Below are 11,365 nucleotides of genomic sequence, written 5' to 3' on the forward strand. Positions count from 1 at the left end.
CCATCTGTGCGTCCTTTGCGCACGGCGCGAGCGATGTGAGCAATGCGATGGGGCCGTTCGCCGCCATATACTCCATCTACCAGACGCAGACGGCGTCGGCGGTGAACTCCACGCCAATTTGGATCCTGTGCCTTGGTGGTGCCGGGCTCGTGCTTGGGCTTGCGACGTTCGGTGTGAGGCTTATGAGGTTGCTCGGTGAGCGCATCACGACGATCACGCCGAGCCGCGGCTTTTCTGCGGAGCTCTCGACCGCGCTCGTTGTGTCGTTTGCCTCCGGCTACGGCGTGCCGATCTCTTCAACGCACTGCATCACCGGCGCCGTGGTTGCGATCAGCATGGTTGACGTTGGCTTCCTGAAGGTGCGCTGGATCATCGTCGCGAAGATGTACGCCGGCTGGATTATGACTCTGGTCATTTGCGGCGTGATCTCCGCGCTCTTCTTCGCACAGGGGATCTACTCCCCAAGCCGTGCCGAATGATAAGGATGTGAGGCGGTCGTGTCTTGGCGGTTTCTAAATGTGCAGGTGGCGAGTATTGAGTGGGTTTTGGTTTTCACCTTCTCCATTGTTCTAGGAATTTGTTTCTTTTTTTTTCCTGTAGGATTTTTTTTTACGCCTTTGTGTTCATTCGCTATTCCCTCATTCTGCCTTAACCCTGCTTTATAAGCCATGATACGTGCCTTCTAAGAAATGTTGTTCTCATATTGTTTTTATGTGTTTGCTAGGTATGAAATGTATTGGTCTGCCTGTGTTTATTTTTGTTTTTTCCTGCTAAAGGGCCGTTGGTTTGCGGTTACTGTGCGGTTGCAGGCGGTGCGTGTTTTCTCTGCCCCATCGTTGTGCTTCTTTGTTGCCCCGTTGGCGGTCTTGTTTGGTGGCGTGGGGGCCGGGAGGGGGGGTGCCGCTCCCTTTTTTTTCCTCGGCGCTGACGCCAGAGGCCGCAACTGGGCGCGGGAGACGTGGCAGCGGCCGCCTCCTTTGCGTCTGGCACCGAGCGCCACGCCGACTCGACTCCCATTTTTAGTGTTCTCCCACGGGCGTTGCCGCCCCCCATAAAACAGTGTTATTAACTAATGGGGCGGGGACGACGTGCGGAAGGGAGGAGGTGGGCAGGAATTTTTTTTGTTTTACCGTTTTTTTTCTTTTTCCTTTTGCTTTTTTTAGGTGTTAACGTTTTTCATGCCAGCGTCTACTTTTTTTTTTATTTCCCATGAAATGCTGCTGCCTGCTGGCTTTCGCACAACAGACGTCGCGCGCGGCCACGTAGATCGGGCTGGTTCTTCGCGGCATTTTCATCTACGTAAAAAGGTCTTTTTTTTTCCTTTACTGCCTCCCCTCGTTTACTTCTCTTTTTTTTTTATTGCTTTCGCCGAACTCTGTCGCCGTGCGCCGCGAGTTACTTGTCTTGTAAGCCCTTATGCTGCGCTTTCCAACCCGGGCGGTCCATTATTTGCCTGTTTCTTCTTTTTGGTTCGCAGTGTGATGTTGGAGTATGTGCAGCGTGAGGTGCGTGGCGGGAGGGCTTCTCGTAAGCAGCCACGTTCTGTTGTAGTCCCCTGCGGCGAACAAGGCAGCGGAACTTCGAAGGACCCTTTTGTGCTTCCCCTGCGCGAGACCCCAAATAGGAGTCAGTGCTACCACTGCATTGAGGATTGCTGCGATTGCCAGTGGATGGTGCGGAGACTGGGGGAGTGCTACGCCTCGTTGCCGGTGACGAGGCAGGTGATGCCGTCTCGGAAGAGGGAGCTGTGCGCCAAATCTATTCTGCCTCCTTTTGTGTCGCGTCTTGTGCGTATCGCGAAGATTGCGCCGCAGGACACTTTTTATGACTTGGGCTGCGGAAATGGAAGCGTTCTGTTTCAGGTGGCTTTGATGACTGGCGCTCGCTGCGTTGGCGTGGAGGTTAATGAGCGCAACGCCACCGTTGCGAGGGAGGCGTGGCGCCGCCTTCGGCCTGCGGTTGAGTCCCGGCGTGGTGGCGCCGTGGAGGTTGAGATTATTTGCGGCGACTTTTGCGCCCTCATGCGGGACGAGGCGTTCTTTGCCGCCTCTCCGGTGGTGTGGGCGGCCAACCTCCTCATGCCGAGTTCGGTGAACCACTACTTGTCGGAGCGGTTTCGCTCGCTCCCGAAGGGAAGCCGTGTGCTCTGCCTTGCGGACTTGTATCCGCACGGCAGGTCGGTGGCCGCGTTGCGCGACCCTGACGCATTCGAGAAGTTTGCCATGACGGACTTTAGGTGGCAGGCGAAGAGTGTCGAGTGGTGCGACCTGGAGGGCCCATTTTTCATGTACGCGAAACGCACATGACTGAAAGCAGCACACAATTAAATTCGTGGGGAAATGAAACATGTGACAAGACGGAATCAAAAAAAAAGAAGAAGAAGGAAGAATTGCGTTTTTCAACGCGTTGTATGGAGCCTAACTTTTGTTTTAGCTTCACTGTGTATCTCACTCTGCTAGATCATTTGAAAAGTGTCTGAGAAGGGGGTTTAAATACCTGAAGCGCCGCTGTGCTGGGGCCGTGTGTGCCAGTGGCCTTTTGCCTCTCCTCCTTGCATTGCCTCAATCACGTATGCATGCTTGGCTTTGCCTCCGACGTTGTTGTTGTTGTTTCTAGCAGTTCACCATCGATGCTGTTCGTTGCTTCGGAGGGCAAATCGAGGCTTATTGACTTAGAGACGAAGGCAGTGCACAGGACATGCACGACGAGTCACATTGAACGACGGGGGCTGACGTACTGTGCGGCGCTGCGGGCCGTTATTGCGCACCAGTCACGGGGTTGCTCTTCTTTCTTTTCACCCAACACACAGCAGCCGTTGCAGAGGAGCTTTACGTTGGAGTCAATCCTGTGCTCCGCATGCACCGTTGACGGTGTGTTTCTTATTGGTGGAACAGCAGACGGCAATATATATGTGTGGAGCACACTCACAGGGCAGCTTCATCGTCTTGTTAGAGCCCATACTCGTCGCGTCACAGACCTTACTATTTCCTCTGACCAGTCGTTGCTCGTTACAGCCTCTGAGGATTCCGTTTGCAAGACTTGGTCGCTGGCTGGTTTGGTGGCTCGTGGGTTGAGGCCGGCTGCTCCATGCGCGCTTTTTAACGGGCACACCCTGGCGGTGAATACCTGTTCCTTTATGGAAAGCGGGTGCCTGGTTGTGACAGGGTCCGCCGATCGCACCTGTCGCATATTTCATGCGTTAACCGGACGACAGCAACTCGTAGTCACTCTGGACGATGCCCTGACGGCGGTACGCCCCGCACCCGACGACACGATGGTTCTTGTTGGCTCCGCCAGTGGGTCACTCTCCTTCGTTCAGTTGTATGGCGACGCGGCACAGCAATGCCTCCCGGTAAATCTGCACAGGCGCGAGGAAAGCGTCACTGAGCGTAAATCCTTTGAGGACGGCCACGGTGGTGCCATTCTGTTTATCTGGTTCGATGCGGCGCGGCCGGGGTACGCCATTGTGGGAAGTGAAAATGGGACCGTGCTGTGGTGGAACATCGCCGCAAAAACGGCGCACAGCGAGGCCTTCCCCCGCCTCCCCGGAGGGGTGTTGAGTATTTGTTACGTGCCGAGGGAGAGCCGGGCGCCTCCCCCGTGGCCCTGCACCGGCCTCGTGAAGCACCCGCTCGACCCCTCCGCCACGGACTACGTCGTCCTCTCCGTGCCGGCCGCGGAGGAGCGGCTCCGCGTTGCGGGACCACGGCGCCGCTGCCGTGAACCGGACGCCAACGCCGCGGAGGACGAAGCGGACGCGAAGGTGAAAGTGGAGGGGGGAGGCGACAGCCACGGCCGCCTGAGCGCGCTTCGGCGCCAGCGGGAGAAGAATGACGAGTTGGAGACGCTTCGAGATCGACTAAAGGCAAAGCTACAGTCGCTAACGGCCTCCCAGGGCAGAGTGTGAGCGAGAAAAGGAGCTAAAATAATGGAAGTGGCAGTCTTTTCTTTTGACTTTTAATACGGAGGCGATTTCTGTTGTTCCACAAATTTTCTACTAGTTTTTTTTTTTTTTTGTCTTTGCATCTTCGGCTTTGCGCCTCCCCCCCCTTCCTTCCTTCCTTCCTTCCTTCCCTCCTTTACGTTTGCGCTCACGTCTCCGCGGTCCCTTTGTTTCTATTATTATTATTTTTATTATGATGCTTGCATAGCTGCCTGTAGGTTCCTGATGAATACATGTTAAATGGATCAAGCGACCCCCTTCTTGAGCAGCGAGAGCGTGGCATACTTTTCCCTGAGCTGGTGCTTCACATGAATTTCTTGCTTCTGCTCATCGCGGTCGGCTCAGGTGAGGACAAATACTTCCCCTCTTCTTATTCTCCCGAAGCGTGACATGGAGCCGTACGTGGCGGGCTTCTTTGTGAGAAGGCGAGGGGCTCATCAGCGTATCCTGCGACGCATGTCAAAAGGCGTTGCCCGAAGGCATTTATTGTACGGCAGTAATCTTGATGCGATGTCCATGTTCACTGGGGATGCTGTGCGCATTGAGTTAACCCCGTGAAGTTTGTGAGGAGCAGTGCTGCTGTGCTGCCGTTGCTGGGAAATTTGTATTTGCTGCGCCCTGGGAGATCTTTCCACCAGCTGGGTATCAGGGGGAGCGAGAAGTACGGAACAAGCGGCAACTTGCTTCTGTGCTTTGCCGTGGGCGCACTTGTGGACGGGGAGGCGGCGTCGTTAGGCTTGGCGTCGCCATCAGCGTGCTTATGCAGCAGCCAGAACTATGTCTGGACACGACTGCACAGGCCCAACACTTCCGGTGAGGCATCCTTCTTGCAGCAGTTTAAAGGTGATTGAAATGCCATGCGGTCTTTTCCTGGAGGATAATGCCCTTCTAAAGAGGCAACCAGGCTGCCTGCAACAGCGGCTAGGCGACGCCCTTTTCTACGTTGAGACGGAGTTGGGGGGAGGGTTATATCCCTCTCTTACGTCCGCGTGCCTGGATACGAGCCGCTGATTGTTGCGAAGTTCCTTCAAATCGTCACGACGGCGGCTGACGCCGCGGGCAGCTTCCGCGCCTTTTTGGAAAAAAGAAGAGGGAGGACGTGTTGGTGGCCTTCCGCAGTACTTTGAGCGGTGCCCTGAGCGAGAAGCTAGTGCCCCACTGGGATGGCCTCATGGGGGGAATGGAATGCTGCCTTTGGTCGTGCTTGCAAGCGACTCAGGGAGGCGTACTACTTTCAGCATTTTCGTCCGCCTCGACTTGGGCAACCTGCGGAGGTTAGTTGGTTAGTTGTTTTTTGTTTTGTTTTTGTTTTTTTCTCGTTGTTCCCACGCCTGTTAACGTGACACGCGGCGATCCCCCCCCCCCCCCGGTTGAGACGTACTTGTTTTTATTTTTATTTTTCTCTTGTTTTTTTTCTTCTCTTTGGCGCTTCTCCTCCGCGAAGTTTTCCGGGCCTCGCTGCGGCGCGTCAGCTCCCCGCGGCAGATGTCTTCGCGGTCGCAGGGCGCTGACGACGCCGCGTACAACGCGCGAAAGTTGGCGCTGCTGCCGGCGCTCATTGGCATGAAGGGTCTCCTGAACCACCACATTGCCTCCTTCGACCACCTCATAAACGTGGAGCTGCAGCGGATCCTTCTGAACGAGTCCAACCGGGAGATCAAGAGCGGCATCGACCCCGACTTCTCCATTCGGTACACGAATATCCGCGTGTGCCGGCCGCGCGAAATTGTGGGGAAGGGACAGTTGCCAAAGGCAGTTTCTCCCCATGAATGCCGGGCCCGCGATCTCACTTATCGTGGGGACATGATTGTGGATGTGGAGTACACTGGCCGCGACCGCAGCAAGCGGCCCTGCATTGAGACCGATATTAAAATTGGGACTATTCCCATCATGCTCAAATCGAGTTCATGCAATCTCTTTGGCAAGAGCCGGGAGGAGCTGGTTGCGATGCGGGAGTGTCCACTTGACCCGGGCGGCTACTTCATTATCAAAGGGGTGGAAAAGGTCTGCCTGGTGCAGGAACAGCAAAGTAAAAATCGTGTCATTATTGAGGCAGATGACAATGGCAACATCGTGGCCCACGTGCAGAGCAAGACACACTACTCCATCTCCAAGTGCTCCGTGACGTTCAAAAAGGGACGCATTGTTATGGTGCATCGCTCCTTCAAGGAAGACATTCCGATTGTGGTGATGCTCAAGGCCCTCGGCATGGAAAGCGACCAGCAAATTGCTCAGCACATTGGTACAACGCCTGCCTTTGAGAGTGTGTTGTTCGCCTGTTTTGAACAGGCTGCTGCTCTGGGTGTGAAGACCCAAGACGATGCATTACACTTCATCGGGGAGAGGCGGAAGGAGACCTCGTGGGAGGTGGATGATGCACAGCAGCGACACATCCAGAAATCGAAGGCGGACAACGCGGCGGAATTTCTTGGGAACGTCCTCCTGTGCCACATCCGGGAGGGAGAAGTGCAGCGTGATTGGAACTTTCGCCACAAGGCACTCTACGTTTGCTTCATGGTGCGACGCATGATTGAGGCGAGCGTGGACTCCTCTCTGCTGGACGAGCGGGACTTTTACGGCAATAAACGGTTTGAAACAACAGGAACACTGATGGGTCTCTTATTTGAGGACCTCCTGAAGCAATTTAATCGTGTGGTGAGGACGGCTGTGGATCAGCAGCTTTCCAAGAAGGATACGACGAAGCCGTTTAATCTGAAGCAGCTCATGGAAAGTAAATTGGAGGTTATTCAGGGCGGGATGCGTGTGGCTTTGAGTAGTGGTCGATGGGAACTCAAGCGGTTTAACATGAGCCGCCAAGGCATCACGCAGGTTCTCTCACGACTTTCGTACATTGCCTGCATCGGTATGATGACCCGACTGGCCTCATCGTTTGAGAAGAGTCGAAAGATTAGCGGGCCCCGCTCACTGCAACCGAGTCAGTGGGGGATGGTGTGTCCGTGCGACACACCCGAGGGAGAAAGCTGCGGTCTCGTCAAAAACTTTGCCATTTTAAGTCAAGTCACGCTGGACATGGATGACTCTTTTGTCAGGGCAGCGGCGCACAACTTGGGGGTAGAAGAAGTGGACTCCATCAGTTCAAGGGAATTTCTCAATTACTACACAGTGTTTCTAAACGGAACACTTATTGGCATTCACCGTTACCCCAACCGCCTTTGCAGGGGGGTGCGTGTGCTGCGACGCTCTGGGCGGCTGCACCCTCATGTTTCTATTGCCATCAACGATCGTCAGAAGAGTGTGCAAATTGGATGCGATGGTGGCAGGATCGTCAGGCTGTACATTGTGGTGAATGACGCAAAGCCTGCCGTTACTTCAGCCCACCTGGATCAGCTGTCTGCGGGAAAATGCTCCATCAATGACTTCTTGGCCGAGGGGTTGGTGGAGTTCATTGACGTCAATGAGGCCAATGACTGCCTCATCGCCGTCTATTCGAAGGACATTGAAACGTACACCACTCATTTGGAAGTTGAGCCACTTTCTCTCTTGGGAGTTGTCGCTGGCATTATTCCGTTTCCGCACCACAATCAATCGGCCCGAAACACGTTTCAGTCAGCGATGGGTAAGCAGGCGCTGGGTACAATTGCGTACAATCAGTACATTCGAACGGACACTGTGCTTATGCTCGGTGCCTACCCCCAGCGACCGCTCTGTCGAACAAAGGCGATGAACCTCACCAACTACGAAAAACTGGGGGCGGGCATAAATGCCATGGTGTGTGTGATGAGCTACAGTGGGTACGACATCGAGGATGCGCAGGTGTACAACCGATGCTCACTGGATCGCGGCTATGGCCGCTGCATCGTTCTCCGAAAGCAAGAAGTGGACCTGGAACGGCTCCCCAATGGCGAGTATGACATTGTTCTTCCCCCGGATTCTAACACCGGCAAGTACAGGGCCCTGAACAGCGACGGCATTGCCAGCAAAGGCGCCATTGTTCGTCAGTTTGACATCCTAGTGAACAAGTACACCCCGCTGGCGTCGTCGGAGCCCCGGCCCAATCCCCTGGTGTACAAGTATCCACAGCCCGCCGTTGTGGATCACGTGGTTATTTCCCCTCCTGGCGACTCCGAGCGTTCGATGGACGTGGAACAGAAAATTAAGGTTGTTACACGGGAATTTCGTATTCCGGAGCCGGGCGATAAGTTCTCCTCACGACACGGTCAGAAAGGCGTCGTGGGTCTTATTACCGATGGCGTTAACATGCCCTTCAATGAAAAGGGCATAAGCCCAGACATGATTATGAACCCTCACGGCTTTCCAAGTCGAATGACAGTTGGCAAACTGCTGGAGTTGGTTAGCTCAAAGGTAAGCACTCTTACGGGTAACTTTGGCGACGGCACAGCGTTTGGCGGCGACAATGCGGAGGATTTGGGCGCTCAACTGTTAAAGAACGGCTTTAACTACCATGGGAAGGATGTGTTTTACTCCGGCATCACAGGAGAGATTATGCAGGCATACGTGTTTTTTGGTCCCATTTACTACCAACGCCTCAAACACATGGTTACCGACAAAATGCACGCTCGTGCCACTGGACCCCGTTCAATGTTGACCAGGCAACCAACGGAAGGCAGATCACGCAGTGGTGGCCTTCGTGTTGGTGAAATGGAGCGAGATTGTATGGTTGGCTATGGGGCTTCAAATCTTTTGAACGAAAGGCTCCTCCTTAGCTCGGACCTTTTTACCGTGGATACCTGCCGCTCCTGCGGATTCTTGGGTTACTGTGGTTACTGCCCTTATTGTAATACAAGGAACACGGTGTCGCACGTGAACGTGCCCTACGCGTTCAAGCTACTTCTACAGGAGCTTCAGGGGATGGGTATAAGCACACGGCTTTCATTAGATTTCATCGGAAGTCACTAAAAGCAGATCGTATAAGTACGTAACATATATTCAGGACCATGGGCAGACTATTCCTTCTTCACATGCTTCTTTCCCTTAACAAGGTGCGAGAAGAGGCTTTCTTTGCGCTCTTCTTTGCTTCTCACTTCTTTTCCCCCATTTTTTTTCTCTGTGTGTGTACGAACGTTTTATTTCTCCACGGTTTTTCTTTTTCTTGTTCCTCCCTTTTGTCGTCCACGTGTATCACGTTGCTGTGCTTCAGGGCAAATGATTGCAGATGAATAGACGTCGTTCGCATCGATTAGGCCGACTGCTGTACCTGCCTAGGAATGAGGACACGTTTTTACGCTGTCTTCGGCCTCTTGGTGTAGGCTTTCATCCACTGTTGCGGTCCCAACAGTCTCCCACTGCGCCTCCGTTCTTCTCGCTCACCACGTCTGCCGCCCTCGCGCCCCTGGTTCCCTTGGCCATCATACCGGACACGGCTGTTTGGACTGCCGATGCGCTGCACGACGACGATGTAGAGGGGGTGATGCCCACGCGGGAGTTGTGCCTCGCGCTTCTTCCGCCAGGAACGCCAAACCCTCTATGCGATGCCTTTTACCTGTCGCTCTACTTTGCCCTCAACGTCTACCGAAGGACGTCGGCGTGGTCAGTGTGGCAACGCCAGCAAATTGCCCCGGCCTCAATGAGTGGCGACGACAGACGTTGTGCCGTCGAATTTTTCCGGTCGCTGTCTCAACACAGTCTAACACCCCCACTCGAACTTTTCTTGTCGATGACTGAGTACGCATTGACCCATTCCTGCCGATTATCAAGGGATGGCACGCAGGTGCAAAGGGACGGCCCCTCCTTTTCAGTGATACCTTTGGTCGATGCGACACTTTCTACAGCCACCGAGGGGGCGAATCTCACGTTGGAAAGGTGCGGCGCGGAAGCTGCGCACGCGCTGCGAAAGACATCACCTTTCTTGGCCACTGGGCGAGGTGGGCGGGGAACCTCTGACAAGGCGGAGTTTTGGGTGTTAAAAACAGCCAAGCATGTTGAAAAGGGAGGGCAATTGACTCTGCAACAGGCCTTGTGAGCGTCCCACCTCCACTCTGCCATTATGCCTGGCACAGATTTTATAAAAGGCAAGTGGCCCGGCTGGTAGCTCCTTTTATTTATTTATTTATTCGTTTTTTTCTCTTTGGGTTCCGGTGCAACTTTCCATGGCTACCCAAAGAGGAAGCAATACCTTGTTTTTCGTTTGAATAAAAAGGAAATACAGGCGGCCAGTCATGAGCCAAGGGCTGCGACGGCGGCCATGGAGGTCTTGCCTTGCCTCAGCGTGACGGTGGTGGCGGTGGTTTGGTAGCCGTGGGACCACCACGCGGAGATCGCAAATGACCCCCCAAAGAAACGAACTACAGACGGAAAAGCTAATTTCCTGCCACTCAGCGGGTGAAAGCAGTAGGACAGAAGCAGTCAATGAGCAGCGCGATGGAACTGGCACGGATAACTTAAAAAGGACGACAATAACAACTCCCGCAAGCGAAGCGGGGAAAAAAAAAGGTGAAATAACGCTAGCAATTGTTGGTCACCGACGCCGAGGGAGAAATAAAGAGAGAAGCACAAACAATATCATGCGCGCGGTGCTGCGATGTCTTCTTAAGGTTGTTGGTGCGCGTTGAGACGAAACGATGTCCTCCTTTTTTTTATGCGTGCTTAGGCTGAATTCGCCCACTTGCCCCCATGATGTTCCTCCTGCCTGCGTGCGTGTGTGCCCTGCACCATGTGGTGACCTTCTATCCCTCTCTCTCCCTTGCTAAACGTGGCTGCGTGGGCGTCGTGTGTCTGTGTGACTATTTTTTCTGCTTCTTTCTCCCTCTCATTCTCCTTTTGGCTGGTGGTTGGTGTTCGGCAGCAGCGCAAGCCATCAACTACAACAAGTACGAGGGGGAAAAAAAGCTCAAGAGGAGAATGCCTGGGAGGCGCGAGGAACAAGTTCACGCTGCGGCGGAGGGGAATCCCGCCACAGATGTGCCGCAGGGACAGTACAGGGCAAGGTCGGGGCCCGGCAGCGACACGCGGCAACCTGCGGCACAGCGCCGAAGGGTGGAGGAAGCACCGCCGGCCCTGAGGTGGACTCTTGCAAGCACGGTGGAGGAAGTACTGCTGGAGGGAAGCGTGCGCCCCGACAGAATGAAGCTGAACGACTTCCTTCGCAGCCAATTGGACGGCGTGGGCGTGGAGCCAAGGAACGAGAGCGTCTCTATGGAGGATTTTCTTGCGGGGCCCGGGACATTCATCACAAGTGAGGGAGTGTTGGACACAATAAAGAAGACCGAGCTGTTCAAGAGCGTGGAAGAAGCACGCAAGCTTGCGGGCCAGGGCGTGAGCACTCTCCAGCACTGGAGGGGGTTTGCAAGGAGGGGCGCGGCTAGTCCTCAAGCAAGGGGGAATCTGGACGCAGCGCTTGACGCGGCGGTGGAGGAGGAAGCGAGGCAGAGGCGGGAAGAGTTGGAGAAACTGCCTCGGGGAAAGATGATGTACCGGTCGGTGTACGAGGCGAAGTGGGGCTAC

General features: G+C 54.5%; 6 protein-coding genes and 1 pseudogene across 6 annotated transcripts, besides 6 other annotated features; all 7 read left to right on the forward strand.

The window, feature by feature from the left end:
* Tco025E_07590 (phosphate-repressible phosphate permease) lies at nt 1-479 on the forward strand (the record flags this gene model as incomplete). Its single annotated transcript, XM_029374454.1, has 1 exon — nt 1-479. A coding segment is annotated over one exon (479 nt), but the record flags the coding sequence as incomplete, so codon positions are not given.
* A 636-nt stretch (nt 480-1,115) lies between these two features.
* Nucleotides 1,116-1,159: a microsatellite.
* Nucleotides 1,160-1,481: 322 nt separating this feature from the next.
* On the forward strand, nt 1,482-2,306 carry Tco025E_07591 (putative histone-lysine N-methyltransferase; the record flags this gene model as incomplete). The annotated part of the gene is made up of 1 exon (XM_029374455.1): nt 1,482-2,306. One exon carries the CDS (start codon nt 1,482-1,484, stop codon nt 2,304-2,306), a length of 825 nt encoding a protein of 274 aa, XP_029225445.1.
* A 269-nt stretch (nt 2,307-2,575) lies between these two features.
* Nucleotides 2,576-3,907, forward strand: Tco025E_07592 (WD40 repeat-containing protein; the record flags this gene model as incomplete). Its single annotated transcript, XM_029374456.1, has 1 exon — nt 2,576-3,907. The coding sequence occupies one exon, from the start codon at nt 2,576-2,578 to the stop codon at nt 3,905-3,907; it is 1,332 nt and encodes a 443-aa protein (XP_029225446.1).
* A 141-nt stretch (nt 3,908-4,048) lies between these two features.
* Nucleotides 4,049-4,080: a microsatellite.
* Nucleotides 4,081-4,117: 37 nt separating this feature from the next.
* Nucleotides 4,118-4,141: a microsatellite.
* Nucleotides 4,142-4,175: 34 nt separating this feature from the next.
* On the forward strand, nt 4,176-5,208 carry Tco025E_07593 (hypothetical protein; annotated as a pseudogene).
* Nucleotides 5,209-5,222: 14 nt separating this feature from the next.
* Nucleotides 5,223-5,267: a microsatellite.
* Nucleotides 5,268-5,428: 161 nt separating this feature from the next.
* On the forward strand, nt 5,429-8,821 carry Tco025E_07594 (DNA-directed RNA polymerase III; the record flags this gene model as incomplete). Its single annotated transcript, XM_029374457.1, has 1 exon — nt 5,429-8,821. One exon carries the CDS (start codon nt 5,429-5,431, stop codon nt 8,819-8,821), a length of 3,393 nt encoding a protein of 1,130 aa, XP_029225447.1.
* A 256-nt stretch (nt 8,822-9,077) lies between these two features.
* On the forward strand, nt 9,078-9,884 carry Tco025E_07595 (uncharacterized protein; the record flags this gene model as incomplete). The annotated part of the gene is made up of 1 exon (XM_029374458.1): nt 9,078-9,884. One exon carries the CDS (start codon nt 9,078-9,080, stop codon nt 9,882-9,884), a length of 807 nt encoding a protein of 268 aa, XP_029225448.1.
* Nucleotides 9,885-9,958: 74 nt separating this feature from the next.
* Nucleotides 9,959-9,985: a microsatellite.
* Nucleotides 9,986-10,651: 666 nt separating this feature from the next.
* Nucleotides 10,652-10,681: a microsatellite.
* An 81-nt stretch (nt 10,682-10,762) lies between these two features.
* Tco025E_07596 (putative retrotransposon hot spot (RHS) protein) lies at nt 10,763-11,365 on the forward strand (the record flags this gene model as incomplete). The annotated part of the gene is made up of 1 exon (XM_029374459.1): nt 10,763-11,365. A coding segment is annotated over one exon (603 nt), but the record flags the coding sequence as incomplete, so codon positions are not given.

Source organism: Trypanosoma conorhini (genome assembly GCF_003719485.1).
Source record: "Trypanosoma conorhini strain 025E chromosome Unknown Tco_14.4_contig_00599, whole genome shotgun sequence".
NCBI classification, from domain to species: Eukaryota; Euglenozoa; class Kinetoplastea; order Trypanosomatida; family Trypanosomatidae; genus Trypanosoma; species Trypanosoma conorhini.